The sequence below is a fragment of the Rhinoderma darwinii genome, chromosome 1, assembly GCF_050947455.1.
Source record: "Rhinoderma darwinii isolate aRhiDar2 chromosome 1, aRhiDar2.hap1, whole genome shotgun sequence".
Lineage (NCBI taxonomy): Eukaryota > Metazoa > Chordata > Amphibia > Anura > Rhinodermatidae > Rhinoderma > Rhinoderma darwinii.
Genome location: NC_134687.1, coordinates 420,918,168 through 420,943,245, shown reverse-complemented (window position 1 = coordinate 420,943,245; position 25,078 = coordinate 420,918,168). Strand labels below are relative to the sequence as shown.

General features: G+C 42.7%; 1 protein-coding gene across 3 annotated transcripts in view; it reads right to left on the bottom strand.

Moving 5' to 3' along the window:
• The window catches only part of SMTN (smoothelin), a 132,740-nt gene that overhangs the window by 37,265 nt on the left and 70,397 nt on the right, over positions 1-25,078 (bottom strand). For 2 of the 3 annotated variants that reach the window (XM_075853294.1, XM_075853285.1), the window contains exons 7-9: positions 22,647-22,966; positions 17,243-17,306; positions 904-1,617 (exon numbers count right to left, since the gene is read on the bottom strand). In XM_075853294.1, the coding sequence (XP_075709409.1) occupies positions 904-1,617; positions 17,243-17,306; positions 22,647-22,966 (1,098 nt within the window). The remainder of the gene's footprint in view (positions 1-903; positions 1,618-17,242; positions 17,307-22,646; positions 22,967-25,078) is intronic. The other variant, XM_075853302.1, reaches the window with a different exon arrangement.

Genomic DNA, 25,078 nt, shown 5'->3' with positions numbered 1-25,078 from the left:
AAACCCACAAGGAGAGGACAACACTTAGAAAGGTAAAAACATACCGCAATGCTTTAAAAACCCAAGAGTAAATAGACCAGCAGCTTAGAACAGTGGACTCTTTTTACTAACAAATGACACTAAAATAACAATGTTCTTATTTTGCTGGCAGTGGGACGCTCTGCATGCCGTATGGAAGGCTTTTGTTTATTTCCATGACATCCAAGTGATGTAATGGAGCCACTTGATGGATAGTTTTATAGAAGACGCAGTACAGAGGCAGAAGGTCTCTAAGTAAACATGGTGACTATAATGTACAGCCATTCCTGCTCAGAGGATACAGACTAAAAAGGTAATGAGAAAGAGAGAAAATAAACCCCTTCCTTACCGTTGATGCATCTTCAATATAAGCAGAACCACTAAGTTCCAGATTTAGAGAGTGAGAGTGCTTCCAGCATGGGATAGGGCAGTGACATTTATTAGGATGATCAGCAGCATCCACATATGCAGTACACACATGGCAGGCATATATACATTTCACTGGAGTACAGACTTTTAGCAAGAAACTTTTGTAAATGTATGAACATCAGACGAGCATTCCTGCACGGATGACATGTAATAAATACAGTGCTTCGGGCAATGCTTCAGTGTTAGATTTAAAATTGGAGATTTGGAAATTCAACATAAGATGTACTACTTTGCACTTTTGGCATAAGCTTGCTTCAGTACTGTAGCCCCATTATGGTACGTAGCTCCCCAAAAACTATACAAACACCAGCCAGCAGGGGTCAGAGGAGCGCTTGCCCCTTTAACAATAGAACTCATTTATATTATATATATATATATATATATATATATACACACACACACACACATCACTCAAATATATACATACACTTATGTGCTACAGATAATAATTTCTACCTGCTCTCTGGTTTCCTTGTTGCCCCACAATCCTACTGCCAGTTGACCCCTGATTTCGTCCATCTTTTATTTCAATGGTAAGCAGGGTCTTCATGTCTGTGTCGTGCTGCTCACCTGGAGTGTCTTTGGATGATGTAGAAGGCTGCACACACTCTTGATCCACTGATGTTGTAATGGCCTCATCTGTATTTTCAACTTGCTTACCCCCCTCTATTGTGGCCTGGGTTCCTTGCAATTGGTTTGAGTGGCTCCTCCCACCCTCCTGTTTTGGGATGAATGAGCCCAGGCTTTGGGGAAGTCTTTTACTCCATTCCCCAGAGGATGTGCCGAGTCCAGCAGAACTGTGAGTGGAGAACCCTTTTGTGGATGAATTCTTGGAGCACTTTATGTCAGGTACGGATGTGACTTTACCATCTTGCGTTCTGTAGCTATTTTTACTTTGATCCCCTCTGTTGCTACCGAGCCCGGAAACTGTGCGACTTAGTCCTGATTTGACTAAACCAGAATGGTTTTCTTGACCATTTTTCTGACTAGCAGAAAACAATGTTTGTTGTTGCAGTGCCCTCGCACCTCGGCCTGGTGTTCGCTCACCCCTCATGCTGGAGAATCGGAAACCTATTGGAGGTGCTGTACCACTGGGTTCTTCTGTAAACTTCTTCATTCTGTCTCTCACGGAGTTAGCTCTACGAAAGGGGGAAGCGGGGATTTGTCCATCTATAATGAACAAAGAGTTCCATTTTATTTGTTAGGCACCAGAGAAAATTATTTTAGTATTTTATATACTTATTTTTTTATTTTTTTTAAGGTGCACAAAAACAAGATAGATAGATAGGATAGATATACTGCTGTTCTGCTAACACGTTGCTTAATTTTTCTTTTCATTACACATTTAGGATTCCAATTCTGTAATATAGCAGAAATGTACAATTAATATATATAAATATGGACAAATGAAAATCGAATTACACCAAACTGAAATGATAGAATTTAAAAAAAGATTACAATTTTTTTTTGCCAATTTCTAAAAAGTCAGATCACGATCCCACGGGAGAAGATGGTCCCATATTACCCAGCCTCTAATTCTAGGGATTAATTCCGGAGTAGCGAGCATGTTTCTCCTTTACATTTTGAGAGAAAGGGAGGATGCTAAGATACCATACAAATACGTGTTTACAGACAGGACATCCAAATGATCTATCAGGCCGACGAACATATGGCTAATGATTCCGCTCCCTGTTAAACAGCACGTCTCCCTGCATGAACACCCACTGTGATGGGACTGGTCAGCATTGTGTGTGAGGCTATGTGACTTCCTTCCGTGGTTGCTGGTTATGGTGCAAACGTCTGGAGGAATCCTTAGGTGCATTGTCCTAAAGTGATCTGATGTGTCTAGTCTCCCATTCACTCTTTACACACTGTCACAGCATTTATTTTCCGGTCAGTCAAGAGCGGCCATCCACAGCGAAACTGTGCAGTAAATACATTAAGTGTTTTGTTCTATTTCCTCTTATGGGTCATGGGTTGAAAAAAAACAAAAACAAAAAAAAGATGGAAATTGATGCAGATTGGTTGTAGAAAAAAATGGGGTGTGTAAATATTGGCGATCCAAGAGCTTGCCATTCACTTGAATGGGGATGTGCTGCAATACCAGATGTAGCCCATGGACAAGAGTGACAAGAAGACCACTCTTTTTCAAGTCTAAAACTACCCCTATGGAAGTACAAAAGCTATCAATATTAAGGAATAGCATTATCAACTACAAACAGGAGTTCTCTGCAGGGAAATTAAAATTCACTCAGCTTCCCTGCATCTGATCACCATACACATTAACTAGCATACATGGTCTTTTAAGGGGTTTCCCCACTATTACAAGGGAGGGCATATCACTAGGAGGGGGAATCAGACAGCCCGGACCTCCAAGATCCGCTGAATGAAGCAGCTGCAGCCGTAGTGTAGTGCTGCGCCTCCTTAAAAGAGGTTTTCACTGCGCATCGGCACTCTCCGCAACTTGTTGTGCTGGGAACTGCAGCACAGCCCCCATTCTTTCATTCATTCTTTTGTTCTCACGATCACCGCTCCCAGGAGCTCGGATCCCCAGTATCATAATTGTATGGCACATCCTCGTGATATGCCATAACATTATTGAGAAAGCCCCTTCAGGCTAGGGCTACACAGCGACATCAAGTCTCATATAAGTCACCACTTGCTGCCACGCAACTATTTCAGATGTGCAATTAGTCTTAAAAAAAAACAAAACACAAACCGCGACATGTTGCAAGCGAGTCACACGCGACTTACATTAAGGTCTATGATGGCAAAGTCACGTGCGATTCGCGACCAAACATCCAGGTTTGTATTTTTTTTCTACTTTTGGGTTGTGGTCTTGTTATACTGCATGTCGCAACGTGACTACACTGACATTAGTTGAGATTTTGCAATGCGGCATTGCAATCTTCACGTCACGTGACCAAATTCGCTGTTTACCATAGCCTTATGCTCCATTTTCAAAAAATTTGCTGAACTTACAAATTCTACCACTTGTCCTTTAGCAGCAAGCAAACGTCATTATTAACCAAAAGTGGACCTACGCTTTCAAGCAGTTCCCTATTCTATTAGCATGTGCACCTGCAGTACAGGAACATATATGCCACTTCTATAGGTACTAGGGACAAAGTGACGTCTCATTTACGTTAAAGTACCGACAGATATTACAATGCCAAGACGATTGTACTAGGGGGAAATTGTGATCTTTAGTTTATTTAAATGATTGCAAGAATGATCCTCCCTTGAGGAAGATCTCTATCCACACGTAGTAAGTCAGAGGAAGAAGTATACTGAAGAATAGCGGAAAGCCAGTCCACAAGCAGCAGAATGAAAAGATTTCCTGTAAATCTATGAAATGAAGCCAAAGTACTTGACTTGCATCAACGTAAACAATTATTTGAACTCCTGCAGAACGAGAAATGGAACTCCTTGTACGTCATCAAGTGTCTGCGTACAAAACGGACATCTAATCTGGACACAGATTCACGTCATCAGGTGGGAAATCCTGTTTAGCTACGACTTGTAAATTGCCTTCTGCTGCTATTCTTTAACACTGCTTTATCTTTTCTCTACTTTTCTATGAACTTGGCTATGCTAAAATACTTCTATCACATAAAAAGGTTATCGGTTTCTTGATCTACATCCCCCTCTTCTAGGTAACATTTCCAGGACCCTTGAGGAAGATGCTCCATGTAAGCAAGAGTTTGCAATAGGGTTCCCTATTTCCATCAAGTGAAGATTATATCCCCCGCCTAGGACAAACTTCACTTGACACATATCGGATGGATAGATGGATCAAGTGAGGATTATGTCCCTCTGTGTTCGGATATTCCAGTCAGTTGTGCAGCTTGCTTTTCAGAGGTTTCTAAACCCCAGAGGTAAGTAATGTGCCACTTTTTCAGAGATCTGTGCGACACTTCAAAGAAAGAGGCCTTTCTGATGGATACCCATGACGACGCAGTTCTGGTAAATACACTTCCAAGAATATCCATTAGAACATTGGCGACGAGTGATCCAACGCAGAGGTTGATGGCAGATTTCGCAGTCCAGGTTGTTTGCAAGTAAATCGTGCTGTTTCATGAATTTGGTGACATGGTTTTATCCATACCAGCTGTAATAGGCTGCAGTGTCTTCTCAAAGAAATGTTGATCCATTATAATTTAAAGGGCAACAAAAAATTTATTAAGCAGTCTTAGGGTATGTTCACACGCTTAAAGAGGCTCTGTCACCACATTATAAGTGGCCTATCTTCTACATGATGTGATCGGCGCTGTAATGTAGATTACAGCAGTGTTTTTTATTTAGAAAAACTATCATTTTTGACTGAGTTATGACCCATATTAGCTTTATGCTAATGACATTCTTAATGGACAACTGGGCGTGTTTTACTTTTTTACCAACTGGGCGTTGTGGATTGAAGTGTATGACGCTGACCAATCAGCATCATACACTTCTCTCCATTCATTTACACTGCAGCATCGTGTTCTTACTAGAACACGATGTGCAGCCACATAAACACGCTATAACGTTACTCAAGTGTCCTGACAGTGATTATATATTACAGTGGTGTCCTGATAATGAATATACATTACCTTCAGCCAGGACGTGATGTGTATTCAAAATCCTGACACTTCTGTAGCGTCTCTGATATTTACAGCAAGGCAAGCGTAATCTCGTTTTAAATGACAGTTTACATTGTAATCTCGCGAGAGCACGCTTGCCTTGCTATAAATATCATACAGATGCTACAGAAGTGTCAGGATTCTGAATAGACATCCCGTCCTGGCTGGAGGTAATGTATATTCACTGTCAGGACACTTGAGTAACGTTATAGTGTGTTTATGTGGCTGCACCTAGTGATCTAATAAAAACACTATGTGCTGTGTAAACGAATGAAGAGAAGTGTATGACGCTGATTGGTCGCTGATTAGTCAGCGTCACACACTCCTCTGTACAACGCCCACTTGGTCAAAAAGTAAAACACGCCCAGTTGTCCATTAAGAAAGTAATTAGCATAAAGTTAATATAGGTCATAACTCCGTCAAAAATGATCGTTTTTCTACATAACACTGCTGTTATCTACATTACAGCGCCTATCAGATTATGTACAATATAGGGCACTTATAATGTGGTGACAGAGCCTCTAACAAAAAACGTCTGAAAACACGGAGCGGTTTTCAAGGGAAAACCGTTCCTGATTTTCAGCCGTTTTTTAATCAAACTAGCGTTTTTCGCTGCGTTTCTTACGGCCGTTTTGCTATTGAGTCAATGAAAAATGGCTCCAAAAACGGCTCAAGAAGTGACATGCACTTTTTTACGGGGCATCTTTGTATGCGCCTTTTTTTGAAAATGAGGTGTAAAGAAAAAAATGCCCTGTCGGAACAGAATGCCGTATTTCCGATTGAAATCAATGGGCAGATGTTTGTAGGCATTCTGCTTCTGATTTTTCAGCAGTTTTTCGGGATGTTAAAAATGTAATTGTTGCCCATAGCAACCAACCAGAGCTCAGCTTTCATTTTACCTGAGCTCAATATATGAAAGCTGTGGGGTTGTGAGGAAGCAGGGGGACATAATCTTCTTTTGTTCAATCATGGAGAGGGACATAAACTTCACTTGATCCCTCTATTTTGCATGCAGTAAAGCAGCAAGCAAAACGAGTATCAAAATTGTTGTTCCCCTACAGCAAGACCGCAAACTCCCCTACCTGTAATCATATTATGGGAGGGGGGCATAAACTAAATCTGCCTCATCCAAGCTGGTCAACCCTTGATCCTCAATAAAGTGGATTTTCATGCAATACTTTCAGTGGTGAATGGTTTTGGGAGAAAAAAACCAAAAAGCAAAAAAACCTAAAAGTAACCCAAACAGGGAGTACAATGAAATATCAGACAAAGTGTACAATGGTTAGCCAGAAAGTAAACAGACTTCTAACTTGCCAATACATCAAAGCAAGCCCCTGTGTACCCATGTCCCAACAATAGTCCTTGTTTTGTTTTGAGCATGCAAGGGACTGTGGTTAAAGACTTATGGACACATTTGTACAAACCCTGGACAGGAGGTACACGGACCCCTTATGGGTCTGGATTACAGATGTGTGGGCCCTCGGTGTGCCGCTGTATGGTGCTTCTAGCACACGGATTCCATTTCAGTTTCTATCTGTGTAACACCGCTTTCTCCTCTAAAAACAATACTTCTAGTGGAAAACAGTTTCCTGATATGGCATGTGATGGAGAACGCCACAAAACCTCAAAGTGCCTCCATATAAAACCACGTGAAGATATAGTATGTGCCCATGACAGTCTACAACACAGATAGAAGCACCATAAGGTACCAGTGTCCCACCAGGAGGCTTCTCACACAGATATGATGTAATCCTGAGCCAAACCATAAAATATGGAACATTTGAACACTAAAACCACAATGCCACAGAAACACCCACTGCTTCTTCACAGCAAGACAATAAACTGTTATACTGGCAGCCCGGGCCAAGCCGAGAAAACAACTGTACGAGTGTGAGGCTGCAGCCCGATACAGTTCCAGAAATGGCTCACTCTCACTTTGCCCCGGGCTCTTGTTTAAACTGTGCGATGCTTGTCTGTCCATTAAAGGAATGGCACTGGATGTTTAACAGGTCCCATGCATGCTCCCTACTTTTACATATTTTATCCCAATAAGGCAGGGAGATCAGGAGTTGTTTAGTTTTTTTTCCCTCCCCCTCCTCACCAATCCTCCTCTATTTTATCTTAACCCCCTTACTGCTGCAAAGGTGAAAAGTTCATTATCCATTAAACAACGAGTCTTATTACGTAGGTTGCTTTTTGCAGATGTTATTCTCTATCCTTATGACACATTACAGCCTACTCTCATCTCTTACATCCCGCACCACTGACAATACAGAATTATTACTTCTGGAATTCAACCCAAAACCGATGAGTTCCGTCCATGCCTCGATCAGAAGAGTTCTATAATATAGTGAAACTATTAACAGAATTGTTCTACCTCTCACATTAGGGCTTGTTTCGTAGCAACCAGTGTAACTTACCACTGTAAGGGGATGCAATGCCAATACAACCTATAGACATGTGAAAATGTAAGTGAACGGGACAGAGTTGCAATCCCAGGCACAGCCACTACGGATGCCACAGTGTTCGCCGTGCAGCCCCTTCAGTAAGCTGATTGGTGGGTGTGCCGGGAATCAGACCCCACCGTTCTGATATCTATGACCTATCCTAAGAATAGGTCAAATATAAAAGTACCAGAAAACCCCTTTAAATAAAGTAAGTGTGAACAAGGCTCCAGGACCAGATGGGTTACACCCAAGAGCTCTTAAAGAACTTAGTGCATTTCTTTCTGTTCCAGTTTATAAAATTTAAAGATTCTCTAGTGACTGGTTGCGTGCCAAGGGTGTTCCACAAGTAATTCTAGTAGAAAGGTGATCGATTCATAGTGGGAAAAATTATTGAGGTTCTCTTAAGGGACTAGATACAGAAAACAGTAATATAAGCGACAGCCAGCACGGTTTTACGAAGGACAGAAGTTGTCAAATCAACCTGATAGGCTTATTATGCACGTCCTGTGGCTATAGTTTTTGGACTTTGCAAAGGCATTTGACAAAGTCTGCTAGATGCCTAATGGTAAGGTCTATAGCAAGGGTCAGCAACCTGTGGCACTCCAGCTGTTGTGAAACTACAACTCCCAGTATGCCCTAACAACCAAAGGCTTGATTATTCCAGCCAAAGGTTGTCAGGGCATAGTGTGGTCAATGATTCCTACTCTGAATGGTCCCCGGTAATAAGTGGTGTACCCCAGGGTTCAGTGCTGGGACCACTATTATTCAACTTATTTATAAATAATATAGAGGATGTGATTAACCCCTTAATGACCAGCCTATTTTAGGCCTTAAAGACCAAGCTATTTTAAGTTTTTCCATCGTCTCATTCAAAGAGCTATAACTTGATTTTTGCAGCGACATTTTTTTTTTTTTTTAATTGCACCATCTTTGGGTACATAAGTCTTTAATCTATAAATTCAATTTTTTTAGGGTGGGGGGGGGGGGGGGAATAGAAAAAAACCTGCAATTTTGCAACACTTTTTTGCATCCTAAATTTACGCCGTTTACTGTGTGGTATAAATAAAAAAAACACAATACATTTATTCAGCGGGTTGTTACGATTGCAACGATACCAAACTTATATTGATTTTGTATGTTTTACTACTTTTCACAGTAAAAACACGGTTTCAAAAACGATTTGTTTTTGTGTCTCCCTATTTGAAGAGCCGTATATGTATGTGTTTGTTTTTTTTGCGGGACGACTTATTGTTTTTATTGGTCCCATTTTGGAGTCGATGCGACTATTTGATCACTTTTTAACCCCTTAACGTCATCCAACGTATGGGTACGTTGCTGTCGTTAAGGACTTAACGCAACACAGCGTATGGGTACGTTGTGTTGCTGGTGCGGGCTCAGAAGCGGAGGGTGTCAGGTTTATATTACAGCTGACACCCTGCTGCATGGCCAGGACCGGAGCTAGTCACCGATCCGGCCGATTAACCCCTTAGACAGTGCTCAAAAACGAGCGCTGCATCTATGGTGTTTCCTAGCAGATCAGAACCCCGCAATGCAAATCGCGGGATTCCGATGGCTGTTCTGGCAGACGGGAGGCCTAACAATGGCCTCCTGCCTGCAAAGTACGGAAGCCTGCTGGTCCCGCCCGGAGGTGGGCCTAAAAGGCATTCAGTTGCTAAAGAAAGATGGCGCAGGCTCAGAAGCGGAGCCTGCGACATCAGCCGCCGTTGTCAGCTGTAGGTTACAGCTGACACCATGCTGTAAAGGCAGGGAACGGAGCTAGCTCCGATCCCTGCCATTAACACCTTAGAGGTAGTGATAAAAATCGATCGCGGCATCTTAGTAGTTTGTAGCGATGGGCATCGACATGATGTTATCGTGACGATGACGATCGTTGATATGGAGGCGTAATAATAGCCTCCTGGTCTGCCACTTACGATAGCCTATTAGGCCCCGCCCACAGATGGGACCTAATAGGCTTCCGGTCAGTGAATGACTGACCGCTCTAATGCATTGCACTACGTGGGTAGTGCAATGCATTATAGTAAAGATCAGAGGGGCAGGACCTCAAGTCCCCTAGTGGGACAAAAAAAAAGTTGAATAAAAGTGTAAAAATTAACGTTTCAAGTTAATAAAAACAAACATTGCCTTTTTTCCTATAAGAAATCTAATTTTAGGAAAAAAATTAACACGTTAAAAAAAAAAGTATACATATTTGATATCGCTGCGTCCGGAACGACCCAAAGTATAAGGGCTTATTCAGACTAACGGGATATATATTACCTATATTAGTCTATGGGGCCGTGCAGATAGTTGCGTGATTTTTAAGCAGTGCGAGTTCGCTGTGAAAAACTCACGACATGTCCGTTCTTTGTGCGTATTTCGCGCATCACGCATCCATTGAAGTCAAAGGGTGCGTGAAAATCACGTGCACCACACGGAAGCACTTCCGTGGGACGTGCTTTTCGGTTAACAAACATCCAAACGCAGTGTCATAATGATGGCTGCTGCGTGAAAATCACGCAGCCGCGCATCATACGGGGCTGCCACACGGAGCTGTTAAGTGCCTTTTGCGCACGCAAAACGCCGCATTTTTTGCGTGCGCAAAACGCACACGCTCGTGTGAATCCGGCCTAAAACTGTAATGTTATTTTTCCCACACGGTGAACACCGCAAAAAAGTAAAAAAGAATGCCAGAATCAATTTTTTTTTATCACCACCCCTCCCAAAACATGTACCCCAAAATGGTACCAATAAAAACTACAACTAGTCCCGCAAAAAACAAGCCCTCCCACAGGTTTTTTGAGTGAAAAATAAAAAAAGAAGTTATGGCTCTCAGAATATGGCAACAAAAAATAAATACGCAATAAAAATCACTTTTGTTTTTTATAAACGCTGCAAAAAACATTTAAAAAAAACAAACTATACATTGGTATCGCCGTAATTGTATTGACCCGCAGAATAAAGTAAAATGGTCATTTATAGCCCACGGTGAATGCCGTAAAAAAATACAAAAACAGAATTGCTGATTTTTGGTCGCCTTGCTTGCCAAAAAATGGAATAAAAAGTGATCAAACAATCGCATGTACCCCAAAATGGTAGCAATGAAAACTACAGATTGCCCTCAAAACAAATAAGCCCGGTGGAGAACAAAAATAAAGAAGTTCTGGCTCTCAGAATATGGCGATGCAAAATGTGCCGAGTGTTCCAAAAGCAGATAAGACGGGCACCATTTATCAGTGCGACACCGGCCACACATCTGCGGATTATTATACCCTGATGTTCTCTGCACAGATTATAGATGCCCCCACATTTCAAAATGAAATATCAGCAATACCCCTGACAGAACGTCTGCACGCCGATAGCCAAATAGCCCTCCCTCTCTTATGAGCCCTACAGCGTGCTCAAATAGCAGTTTACGTCCAAATATATAGCATCGCCATACCCGGGAAAACCCGCTTAAAATTTTATGAGGTATTTGTCTGCAGTGGCACAAACTGGGCACAACGTATGTGCGCTAAAATGGCATATCAGCGGAAAATTGCAATTTTCACTTTGCACCATCCGCTGCGCATTAATTTCTCATGAAAAAAAACAACCTGTGGGGTCAAAATGCTCACTACAACCCTTAAAGAGGCTCTGTCACCAGATTTTGCAACCCCTATCTGCTATTGCAGCAGATAGGCGCTGCAATGTAGATTACAGTAACGTTTTTATTTTTAAAAAACGAGCATTTTTGGCCACGTTATGACCATTTTTGTAGTTATGCAAATGAGGCTTGCAAAAGTCCAAGTGGGTGTGTTTAAAAGTAAAAGTCCAAGTGGGCGTGTATTATGTGCGTACATCGGGGCGTGTTTAATACTTTTACTAGCTGGGCGCTCTGATGAGAAGTATCATCCACTTCTCTTCAGAACGCCCAGCTTCTGGCAGTGCAGACACAGCGTGTTCTCGAGAGATCACGCTGTGACGTCACTCACAGGTCCTGCATCGTGTCAGACGAGCGAGGACACCGGCACCAGAGGCTTCAGTTGATTCTGCAGCAGCATCGGCGTTAGCAGGTAAGTCGATGTAGCTACTTACCTGCAAACGCTGATGCTGCTGCAGAATCAACTGTAGCCTCTGGTGCCGATGTGGCCGACACGATGCAGGACCTGTGAGTGACGTCACAGCGTGATCTCTCGAGAACACGCTGTGTCTGCACTGCCAGAAGCTGGGCGTTCTGAAGAGAAGTGGATGATACTTCTCATCAGAGCGCCCAGCTAGTAAAAGTATTAAACACGCCCCGATGTACGCACATAATACACGCCCACTTGGACTTTTACTTTTCAACACACCCACTTGGACTTTTGCAAGCCTCATTTGCATAACTACAAAAATGGTCATAACTTGGCCAAAAATGCTCGTTTTTTAAAAATAAAAACGTTACTGTAATCTACATTGCAGCACCGATCTGCTGCAATAGCAGATAGGGGTTGCAAAATCTGGTGACAGAGCCTCTTTAAAATGTCTTAAGGGATGTAGTTTCCAAAATAGGGGTCACTACTTGGGGGTTTGTTTTACTATTTGACACCGAAATAGACCTCAAATGCGCATGGTGCTCTTCACTTCTGAGCCCTGTCATATGTCCAGGCAAATGATAAATGCCTTGAGGGGTGGAGTTTCCAAAATGGGGTCACTTCTTGGGGGCTACCAATGTACTTTGGTACCTTTACGGTTTTGCAAATGCAACATGGCGCCCCAAAACAAAGCAAGCAAAATCTGCATGCTAAATAGCGCTCCTGCCTTTCTGAGCCCTGCCGTGTGACCAAACAGCAGTTTATGAAACTCATATGGGGTATTGCCGTAAATCGGGAGAAATTGCTTTTCAAATGTTGCGGTGCTTTTTCTCCATTTCTAGTAAAAATTGAAAATTGCACAATTTTGGAACAAGGAGACACATTTTGAGCCACGCCCCTTTTGTGCTAGATCACACCCTTAGGGCTTATTCAGACGAACGTGATATACGTCCGTGCAACGCGCATGATTTTCACGCACCTCGCATGGACCTATATTAGTCTATGGGTCCATGCAGACAGTCCGTGATTTTTGGTTGTCCGCTGCGTAAAACTCACGACATGTCCGTTCTTTGTGCGTTTTTCGCGCATCACGCACCCATTGAAGTAAATGGGTGCGTGAAGATCACACGCACCACACAGAAGCACTTCCGTGGGACGCGCGTGATTCGCGCAACAGCAGTGAAAAGTATGAATGAAAACAGAAAAGCACCGCGTGCTTTTCTGTTTACAAACATCCAAACAGAATGTCATCACTATGGCGGCTGCGCGAAAAGCACACAGCCGCGCATCATATGGTGATGACACACGGTGCGGTTAAGTGCCTTTAGCGCACGCAAAACGCTGAGTTTAATGCGTGCGCAAAACGCACCCGCTCATGTGAATCCGGCCTTAATCCACACCGCCTTGTTGAGCATCTCGAAAGAAGTGTCTAAAACAGTTAGTTGTCGTTTATAGCATGTACGCCAGAATTCTGTCTCAATTTAAAGAGGCTCTGTCACCAGATTATAAGTGTCACCAGCTTCTTTCACGGCACAGTGTGATTGGGCAGTGAAAGAAGCTGGGCTGGAACAATGAGAAGTGTATGACGCTGATTGGTCAGCGTCACACTCCTCTGTACAACGCCCAGTTGGTACAAAGTAAAAACACGCCCAGTTGGTCATTAAGAAACTAATCAGCATAAATCTAAAATTGCTCATAACTTGCTCAAAAATGATAGTTTTTCAAAATAAAAACCACTGCTGTTATCTACATTACAGCGCCGATCAGATTATGTAGGAGATAGGGCACTTAAAGAGGCTCTGTCACCAGACTATAAGTCAGAATTCTGATGCATTTTGAATAGTAAATCTGCGCCAATGAGTGTTTGGGCATCCCCTCCGCAAATGAGATTCAATGTGGATAAATGTAGAGTTATGCATCTGGGTACTAATAACATGCATCATATGTCCTAGGGGGAGTAAACATTGTTGAGAGGGATCCAGATGTACTTGTAGATCATAGACTAAGTAACCGCATGCAATGTCAATCAGCTGCTTCTAAGGCCAGCAAGATATTGTCGTGTATTAAAAGGAGGCATGGACTCGCGGGACAGGGATGTAATATTACCACTTTACAAAGCAATAGTGAGGCCTCATCTAGAATATACATTTCAGTTCTGGGCTCCAGTTCATAGAAAGGATGCCCTGTAGTAAGAAAAAAAATACAAAATATATAGTCTTGAAACGAGGCAACTAAGGGGGGCGACATGATTAACTTGTAAAAGTTAGGCCGGATTCAAACGAGCATGTGCGTTTTGCGCACGCAAAAGGCACTTGACAGCTGCGTGTGTCAGCCCCGTATGATGCGTGGCTACGTGATTTTTGTGCAGCCGCCATCATTATGACACTCCGTTTGGATGTTTGTAAACAGAAAAGCACGTGGTGCTTTTCTGTTTTCATTCATCCTTTTCACAGCTGTTGTGCGAATCACGCTTGTCCCACGGAAGTGTTTCCGGGTGGCATGCGTGATTTTCATGCACCCATTGACTTCAATGGGTGCGTGATGCGTGAAATACGCCCAAAGAACGGACATGTCGTGACTTTTGTGCTGCGGACTCACGCAGCGTAAAAATCACGCACCTGTCTGCACGGCCCCATAGACTAATATAGGTCCGTGCGAAGCGCGTGAAAATAACGCGTGTTGCACGGACGTATATCCCGTTAGTCTGAATAAGCCCTTAATAAATGACTCGTACAAAAATTATGGTGAAAAGCTGTTCTATGTAAAATCCCCTCAAGACACGGGGACGCTCCCTCCGTCCAGAGAAAAAAAAAAAAGGTTCAATCTCCAGCCTTCTTTACTGTGAATCTGTGAAATAGCCTACCGCATGAGCTGGTCATAGCAGGAACAGTAGATTGCCTCAACAGGTTTAGATAATGTCTGAACCTCAAAATATCAACGCCTATGTCAATGTATAGACTTCTTGTTTGAATGTTGATCCAGTCTGATCGCCACTTGGGATTAGCAGGGACATTTTTCCTTTTTAGTGCAAATTGGTGCATGCCTTATGGATTTCTTACATTCTTCTTGATTACTTCATCCACATACTCTCCCATTCCTTGATTGAACTTGATCGATGCGTCTTTTTCAATTGTACCCACTATGTAACTCCTGCAAGTGCAAGATCCCCTAGTTACTCCATAGCCAAAAAGGGGACGTCTGGAGAGGGGTCACAGGCTAAGCACGCTGCATACTCAGCAGGTGTCGGCTGTATGTTACAGCCAGGGCCAGCGTCAGAACCCGGGCAAGTGTCGGGGCCCACTACCCTTTGGGGGGGATCCACTCGGCCGCTGGGTGCCGACACTGCGGTCATGGCTTTCCAGGAGTGGAATCCCCAGCCAGAGTGTTGCAGACGGCATTCTGCTTCTTGTGGGAGCCCGTCTAGGAGGCGGCATAACTACCTCTGTAGAAGACATAGCTTACTAGGCTACAGACTCTCAGGCAGAGTGCTAGTAGCGCACTGCCCGGGACTCTGGCTCTGGGGTTGCCCCTGACATCACTGTCCATATATGGACAGCGACGTCAGGGGCTCCTCCTGAAGCGGAATCCCCGGTCGGGGCGTCTGCAATACTCTGGTTGGGGATTTCACTGCTAGAGGGAGCCCCAAAGGCGCTACCTACAGGGAGAGGGGGCTGTGTGGCACTACCTGGGAGAGGGGCTGCGTGGGACTATCTACTGTGGGCATTCAATTTATGTGGGTACAAACTGGGGGCCTAAAGTCAAATTTTCTGCCATTTTACTGCTGCCATGCGTTCCCCTGCAAAGGGGCCCATTAAAGGGCAGTTATAAAACTGGTGACAGCCTATCTTCTACCTAATCTAATAGGCGCTTTAATGCAGATAAGTAATTTGTCAAAAACAAACGTTTTTCTTTAAAAAAAACTACAAAGTTATGAGCATTTTAAGTGTTATGCAAATTTGTTCTGAATGACCAAGTGGGCGTTTTTTTACTCGCGAGATCATGCTGTGCGGTCACTTAATCCCACATTAAACTTTACCAGAGTGTCGGGAGAAACGCTGTGCTGTGGATTAAGCTGGACATGAATAAAGAGAAGTGTATGATGCCGATTGGTCAGCGTCATACACTTCTTTACTACGCCCACTTTGTGAAAAGTACCTAGCAATACCGCTCCATTTATATGGGATGCACAGGGACAGTCTGGTAAGTGCACTCTCGGGATCAGTGGGGGGCCCCAGCATTCAGACCCCCACCTATCAGATATTTATCACCCATGATAAATCGCGATTATGGGAAAAGTCCTTTTAGGGTATGTTCACACGCTTAACAAAAAACGTCTGAAAATACGGAGCTGTTTTCAAGGGAAACCAGCCCCTGATTTTCAGACGTTTTTTGAGCAACTCGCGTTTTTTCACAGCCGTTTTTGGAGCTGTTTTCATTGGAGTCTGAGAAAACGGCTCCAAAAACGTCCCAAGAAGTGTCCTGCACTTCTTTGACGAGGCGGTTATTTTACGCGCCGTCTTTTGACAGCAAAGCGTAAAATTACAGGTCGTCGGCACAGTACATCGGTAAACCCATTGAAATGAATGGGCAGATGTTTGCCGACGTATTGGAGCCGTCTTTTCAGGCGTAATTCGAGCCGTAAAACGCCTCCATTACGCCTGAAAATAGGTCGTGTGAACCAAGCCTAAACGTTCGTGCTTTTGATCAATTGGTTTGTTTAATTAGAATTCTATTTAAATCTGGATTGATGCTTCCACAGGCAAGTCATCCAGTGCAAACATCTGTGTACCAATGGAGCAGAGTTTTAGCAAGAATGGTGGAGGGTGAACCCCCCTACCTCAATAGCTAAACAAATACATTCATGGTCATGTGATGGACACAGGTGCTCGGATCATTAGAAGACACAGCTCAGATACACATACTGTGACTAACGAAGCTCAAGATTTTGAGAGAAAATACCCTAAGGCTGGGTTCACACGACCAATTTTAGGCGTAAACTAGGCGTATTATGCCTCGTTTTACGTCTGAAAATAGGGCTACAATACGTCGGCAAACATCTGCCCATTCATCTGAATGGGTTTGCCGACGTACTGTGCAGACAACCTGTCATTTAAGCGTTGTCGTTTGACAGCTGTCAAACGACGACGCGTAAAAATACAGCCTCGTCAAAAGAAGTGCCGTTCTTCATTGAACTCAATGAAGCACAGCTCAAAATTTACGGCTGTCAGAGAAGCCTCGCAAAATGCGAGGAGGAGCAATTACGGCTGAAACAAGGCAGCTGTTTTCTCCTGAAACCAGTCTGTCTTTTCAGACGTAAAGGACAGCTATCGTGTGCACATACCCTAAAGATAAAAGTTGACTTTTAGGTGGCCATAAACACAGCATAACATGATTAGTGAGGCAGGTAAAATCCAACCTCTCTAAGCCACGTGACCCCTGAATGCATTTGGCATGATCTACTGACGAAATAATTATACATTTTGTAACATGGTTACATGTCCCCATGGCTGACGCAGACTAGATCATCATAAGCAGACCACTCTCAAACAACCCATAATGGAGTATGTCTACAGTCAATAGGATGGCACATTTTACACAGTACTACCAGATAGTGACAATGACACATTTACTGGCTGTCACCGTACAAACCTAGAGCAAGCACCTGCAGCCTTACCTGACTCTGTGCACGTCCTTGACGCCTTCTCCTCTGGATAGGAGCCATTTTTTTCTGCCTTCAGCTAGAGCAAATAGAAAGGTTCTGTTAGGTTTACTTTGTAATCCTCAACATAAAATTACCAATAGTACAACTTAAGAAGGAAGTAAACCTCAAAAATCAGCTTATCTACAATAATAAAAACATGGTTTTATAGAAAACTATTTGTTTCTGAAAAGATCTAGTAATACATTATAATCTACTAATGTTACTGAAACCTGGAGTCACACTAACGTACAGGGTACATAAACCAATAAATATAAATCCTGCTGCTGTCCTCAAGTTTTTAACCCCTTCCTGCTGCAGCCACTTTCGACCTTCCTGACAGAGCCTCATTGTTCAAATCGGGCGTGTCACTTTATGTGGTAATAACTTTCTCGTGGCACATTAACTTAAAGTACAGTCTGTAAAATTTGTTCGATACATTCAGTATTTATTTGTGGGGAAAAAAAAAATACAAGTTTTTTTTTTATTTTTTAAATTTGGCAAAAATTAGCATTTTTCTAAATTTGAACGTATCTGCTTGTAAGACCGTTATACCACACAAAACAGTGACTAGTTAACATTTCCCATATGTTTACTTTAGGTCGGCATCGTTTTTTGAACATCCTTTTATTTTTATAGGACTCAACAAGGCTTATTGTTTAGAAGATATTTCTCACATTTTCAAGAAAATTTAAAAAGCCTATTTTTTTAGGAACCAGTACAGTTATGAAGTGGCTTTGAGGGCCTTATATATTAGAAACCCCCATAAATCGCCCCATATTAAAAACTGCACCCCACCCCCTCAAAGTATGCAAGACAGCATTTAGAAAGTGTTTTAACCCTTTAGGTGTTTCACAGGCATTAAAGCAAAGTGGAGGTGAAATTTCCAAACTTAATTTTTTTGCAGAAATTCCATTTTAATCAATTTTTTTCTGTAACACAGAAGGTTTTACCAGAGAAACAAAATCAATATTTATTGCCCAGATTCTGCAGTTTTTAGAAATATCCCACATGTGGCCCTAGCGTGCTACTGGACTGAAACACAGGCCTCAGAAGCAAAAAAGGAGTGGATTTTGGAGCCATATTTTTATTCAAATATATTTTTGCCACCATGACGACAGGTTTGAAGAGGTCTTGTGGTGCCAAAACAAAGGAAACATGCCAATAAGAGACCCCATTTTGTAAACTACACCCCCAAGGAATTCATCTAGGGGTGGTGAACATTTTGACCGCACAGGTGGTTCATAGATTTTATTACAATGTGGACGTGAAAAGGAAAAATTTAATTTTTCCAATAAGATGTAATTTTAGCTGAAAAAAAAGAAATAAAAAACAAAAACATCTCCACAAGGAATAAATAAGCAAAAACCCAACAACATTTGTAAAGAAACTTCTCCAGGGTACGGAAATACCCCATATGTGGTATTAAACTGCTATTTGGGCACAGAGCAGGGCTCAGAAGGGAAGAAGCGAAATTTGGCTTTTGTGGCTCAAATTTTGCTGGAATAGTTTTCGGAGGCCATGTCGCATTTGCAAAGCCCCTGCGTGACCAAAACTGTGGAAAATCCAAAAAGTGACCCCATTTAGAATTTATCTTGAGCACCCCTACCCCTCCCCAACACCACCAGACCCCGGCGCACGCCTATGCCCAGCCACCTTGCCCGACAGACCCCATAGCTGCCCCCACACCGTATGATGCCCCCCATAGCTGCCCCCACACCGTATAATGCACCCCATAGCTGCCCCCACACCGTATAATGCACCCCATAGCTGCCCCCACACCGTATAATGCACCCCCCAGCTGCCCCCACACCGTATAATGCCCCCACACTGTATAAGGCCCCTCACAGCTGCCCCCACACCGTATAACACCCCCCATAGCTGCCCCTACACCGTATATCGCCCCCCCATAGCTGCCCCCACACCATATATCGCCCCCCCATAGCTGCCCCCACACGATATAATGCCCCCCATAGCTGCCCTCACACCATATAATGCTCCCCATAGCTGCCCGCACAGTATATTGCCCCCCATAGTATATTGCCCCCCCATAGCTGCCCCCACACAGTATAATGCCCCCATAGCAGCCCCCACACCATATAATGCCCTAACACCGTATATTGCCCCTCAGCTGCCCACACAGTAGAATGCCCCCCATAGCTGCCACCACAGTAGAATTCCCCCCATAGCTGCCACCACAGTAGAATGCCCCCCATATAGCTGCCACCACAGTAGAATGCCCCCCGTAGTATAATGCCCTCCATACTGTATAATGCACCCTACGCAGTATAATGCCCCTATAGCTGCCCCATACAGTCTAATGCCCCCCCATAGCTGCCCCACACATAGCGGTCCCATACGGTATAATGCCCCCCATACAGTATAATGCTCTCCATAGCTGCCACATACAGTATAATCCGTTATGCACAGGCCGGTGTCGCACTGATAAATGTCCTTTCTTATCCCCTTTTGGTCCACACTCCGCACCTTTTGCAGTTTGCGGAATTTTACTGGGAAAGTGTTGTCCTGATAGAATGCGGGCTCCCTCGCTTCCAGCAGATATGTTTGAGTCCATCCCTTCCTGGTTCCCTAATATTAGGGCCTTTATAATCACCCATCGAAACAGAAGAAATGTTCCCCTCGGGCCTGCACATCTGCATTTTTTTTTCTTTCCTGATTTATGGGAGCCAAAACTTATTTTATTTTTTCATAGACAGTGGCATGAGGGCTGTTTTTTTGCGGGACGAGCTGTAGTTATTGGGGTATATGCGACTTTTTGATCACTTTTTATCCTATTTTTGGCAGGTAAGTGGACCAAAAAACAGCAATTCTGGCATCGTTTTTAGGTTTTTTTTCTATACAGCGCTCACTTTGTGTTATAAATGACATGTTACTTTAATCTGCACGTCAGTATGATTCTGGCGATACCAAATTTATAGAGCTTAGGTTTTACAACTTTTTGCACAGTAAAATTACTTTTGTTACGTTCTGAGAGCCATAACGTTAATTTTTTTGTTGACGGAAATGCATTAGGGCTTGTTTTTTGCGAGACGAGCTATTGTTTTTATTGGTGCCAATTTAGGATACATGAGACTTTTTGATCACTTTTTATTCCAATTTTTGAGAGGCAAGGTGACCAAAACAGCAATTCTGGCATTGTTTTTACAGCATTACTTTTTTTTTTTTTACGGTAGGTCAGGCCGTTACGGACACTGTGATACCAATTATGTATGGTTAATTTTTTCAATAATAAAAGGACTTGACAAGGGGAAAAATGGCGATTGTTTTATTTTATTACTATGTAGTGCAATGCATTAGAACAGTCAGTCGTTCACAGACAGCAAGCCTATTATACTCCGCCCCTGGGAAGAGCCTAATCAGCTTCTGGAATTGGAAGACCAGGAGACCATTGTTCGGCCTCCAGTCGCCATAGCAGCCGTCAGAACCCTTGCGATCGCGTTGCGGGGGTGCCGTTTGGCTACAAACCACTTAGGTGCAGCGATCGCTCTTCGTTATCACTTTTGCCTTGTGACATGGTGCTCCATCATGCTGGAAAAAGCATTGTTCATCACCAAATTGCTCCTGGATCGTTGGGAGAAGTTGCTTTTGGAGGATGCTTAGATACTATTCTTTATTCGTGGAAGTGTTCTTAGGCAAAATTGTGAGAGAGCCCACTCCCTTGGATGAAAAGCAACCCCACAAATGAATGGTCTCAGGGTGCTTTACTGTTAGCAGAACACTGGAGAAGAAAAGGTGAGCGATACCATTAGTCCTGACAATCATTCTTCCAGATGTCCCAAACAGTCTGAAGGGGGCTTCATCAGAAAAAATACCTTTACCCCAGTACTCTGCAGTCCAATCCCTGTACTTCCTGCAGGATGTCGGTCTGTCCTTCTTTGCTGCCCTTCCTGACAACAGGCCAGCCTCCAAAAGTCTGCGCCTGTGCGTGCAGATGCACTGACACCTTCTTCCTGAGCAAGATCTGCACTGGTGTTGAAACGATCTGTAGTTGAATCCTCTTTAGGAGACATTCCTGGCACTTGCAGGCCTTTCTTGGGCGCCCTGAAGCCTTCTTCACAGCAATTGAACCGCTGTTCTTGAGGAGTCAATAAATGGTGGATTTAGGGACAATCTTACAAGCAGCAATGTTCATGTCGGTAAAGCCCTTTTGATGCAAAGCAATGAGGACTGCACGTGTTTCTTTGGAGGGAACCATGGTTAACAGAAGAAGACAATGCTTTCAAGAACCATCCCCCCTTTTAAAGCAGCCAGTCTGCTCTTATAATTCAATCAGCATGACCGAGTGATATCAGCTGCCTTGTCCTCATTAACACTTTCTCCTGAGCCAACAAGGTGGTCACTAAAATGTCAGCAGGTAATTTTGTGGCAGGGTTGAAATGCAGTGGAAATGGGGTTTTTGTAATTAATTGTAAAGTGATTCCTTGCCATGAAAATAAACTTAATTGCAATTCATCTGATCAAAACTTTTGGCCAGGACCAAGTCAGAATTCCGTAACAGTATACTTCAAAATTGTTTTTCTAACCAAAGAACCCCATTTAGCAATTTGTAACTTTACTTTTTTTACCAGTTCTCTAAAAACAGTACAGCCAATCTTGGGCCACAGATTAGACATCATTAGGGTTGACACGTCACATCTGCGTCCAATAATTGCCACGGTCACAGTAAACCCTTTAGACTATATTATCTAGCGGTCACACTTACAATACATCAAAATTATATCACACATGGTCCTAGTCCATAGTGTCCCTGTACTGGAGTTGGTGGAATCGAATAGCTTTGGACTTAATCATTCTGACTTATTTTAACCACTAAATGTACGTCAGTCTCCCCAATATTGCAGTAGGGCTGTGTAGTGATATTTTAGTATGGGTACATTGAATGTAGGAAAATTAATAGAAGACTGACGCCAAAAATGTTCATGGGCAACTCAAACTCCAATATGAAGAGCGCTCCAATAGGCACTTACAGAGAAAGGACTATTCCTAAAACCTCTTAAAATGGGTAACTTTCTGAACCAATTCATTTCGCACAAAGACTTCTATGGCACAATGATTCCTGGTCAGGATGCTCGATCAGCAGCGAGTACATGATACAGCACCCGACTTTAGTTACACTTCCCTGGTACAAAGCTGCTTGACATATAGGTCCAAAAATATTCAATACAAATAAGCAATTCATATCCTACTTTGTCATAATGTGACTCCCTGACCACAATGTATTCACACTGGTTAAGAATACACTAAAATTATCTTCATTAATATATACGGACAATCCTGCCTCAAGGTAGTTCAATTACATTCTTCTTGGGAAAAGGCATATGGAAGGAAGATAATGGCAGTGAAATAAAAATATATATACCTTATTTGCCAAATTTAGTTGTTTGTCAGTCCAGCTGGATTCAGGTTTCTGAATGGAACTTGGCTCCCGACAGACACTTGTAGTCCTTGGAAGGTTCTCCTGTTCTGTATTGTTAATCTGAGTGGCAGACTCCATGAAAACGTCAGTACTGGCACTCTGTGGCGCATCTTCCTCAGAGTCTGTGCTAGGCATGGAATGCGCTATTGTACGGGATGGCGGCATATTTCCAGGTTCTGAGGAGGACGTTGAGGAGGACGACGAGGAGAAAAACTTTTCTCTTGATTGATTATTTAGGAGCAGAGATATATCAGAAACCGGCTCTATAAATACATGGAAAAGTGTATCACTTTCTATGTGTGACGTAGTCTCGGACAGTAGAAATACAGCAAAGGATATAAAAGAACACCTCTTAGTATATAGCGTCTGCTGTTTAAAGCGAACCGGTCAATTTGAAAAAACAGTCTGATTTGCGTGCGGCATGTTGTAAAGCAGGAGGAGCGGAGAAGATTGATATATATTTGTGTGGGAAAAGCTTCAGTATAATTTTGCTCATTCTGGGTTTAGGGGCCTAGTAGGCAGTCCAGCTCTGTGGTTCACTATTCACACTCCAACAGAAAGGCTGTAATTTATCGAATGAGAAATAGAGCTATGTTTTGTATGCAGATTGGTCATAATTCTGAATGATTGATATAACGCATAGACTGCATGAGAGCGTGATCTTCCATTAAACCATTAACAAGGACGCATGCTTTTGATCTACAGGACACTACGATTTCTTTTCACATTTTCATCGTTGCATTCAAAGATCCATAACTTTTTAATTTTTCTGTTGACATGGCCGCATGAGGGCTTGTTTTTTGTCGGATGAGCCCGTTTTAACCCCTTTCCGACATTTGATGTATTCCTACGTCAGCCAGTAGGGGGGGGGGGGGGGGGAGTATGGGGCGGGCTCACGGGCTGAGCCTGTTCTATACAATGCGGGTGTCGGCTGTATGTTAAAGACGATACTTCACAGTAATGAGCGGGATTGCGCTTGTTTAACCCATTAAATGCTGCGATCAACAGCGACCGCGGCATTTCAATAGTTAGAAATGGGGGTGACCCCCTCTAACAGCTCATGGTGCCCCCTGCAATGCAATTGCGGGGTGGCAATGGCAGCCTGGGGGCCTAATGAAGGCTGCTAGGTCTTCCGTCTTTGTGCTCTATTAAGCCATGCCTCTGGCAGGGCTAAACAGAAGCCTGTCAGAAAGACGATATACTGCAATACATTAGTATTGCAGTATACAGTGCATCACTGGTTCAAGTCCCCCTAGGGGCACGAATAAAAAATAAAAAAATAAATCTGTGAAATTGTTTTGTTTTTTTTATGTACACAAAAAACATTAAAAGTTAAAAAACAAAAAAACAAAAACACACCTTTTCCAATTTCCCCCCTAAAGCATTGTAAAAAAAAAAAAAACATAATTGGTATCGCCGCATCTGTAGAAGTCTGAAATATTACAATATATCATTACTTAAGCCGCACGGTGTACGCCGTAAAAACAAAAAAATTAAAATTAAAACTTAAAAGCTCTGTCACCCGATAATAAATGCCCTATCTCCTACATAATCTGATCGGCACTGTAATGTAGAGAACAGTGGTTTTTATTTTGAAAACCGATCATTTTTTAGCAAGTTATGAGCAATTTTAGATTTATGCTTATGACTTTCTTAATAGATAACTGGGTGTTTCTACTTTTTACCAACTGGGCGTTGTACAGAGGAGTGTATGACGCTGACCAATCAGTGACCAATCAGCGTCATACACTTCTCATTGTTCCAGCCCAACTACTTTCACTGCACGAATCACACAGAAACAATGGTCTGGAACAATGAGAAGTTGGAACAATGAGAAGTGTATGAAGCGGATTGGTCACTTCGCTGTACAACGCCCAGTTGGTAAAAAGTAAAAACACGCCCGGTTGTCCATTAAGAAACTAAATTTGCGGAAATCTAAAATTGCTCATAACTTGCTCAAAAATTATAGTTTTTCAAAATAAAAACCACTGCTGTTATGTACATTACAGCGCCGATCAGATTATGTAGGAGATAGGGCACTTATAATCTGGTGACAGAGCCTCCAATGCCAGAATCGCTATTTTTTGGTCCCCTCCTCTCCCACAAAAAAGTGGAATAAAAAGTGATCAAAACCTCACATGTACCCCAAAATGGTAGCATTAAAAATTACAGCTTATCCCGTAAAAAATAAGCCCTCATACCACTTAAAAATCGATGGAAAATGAAAAAAAGTTATGTCTCTCAGAATTTGGTGACAAAGTATTTTATTTTTCCCAGTTTTTTCCCTTGTAAAAGTAGTAAAATATATATTAAAAAAAACAAAAAACAATAACTATATAGACGTGGTATCTCCATAATCATATTGACCCACAGAA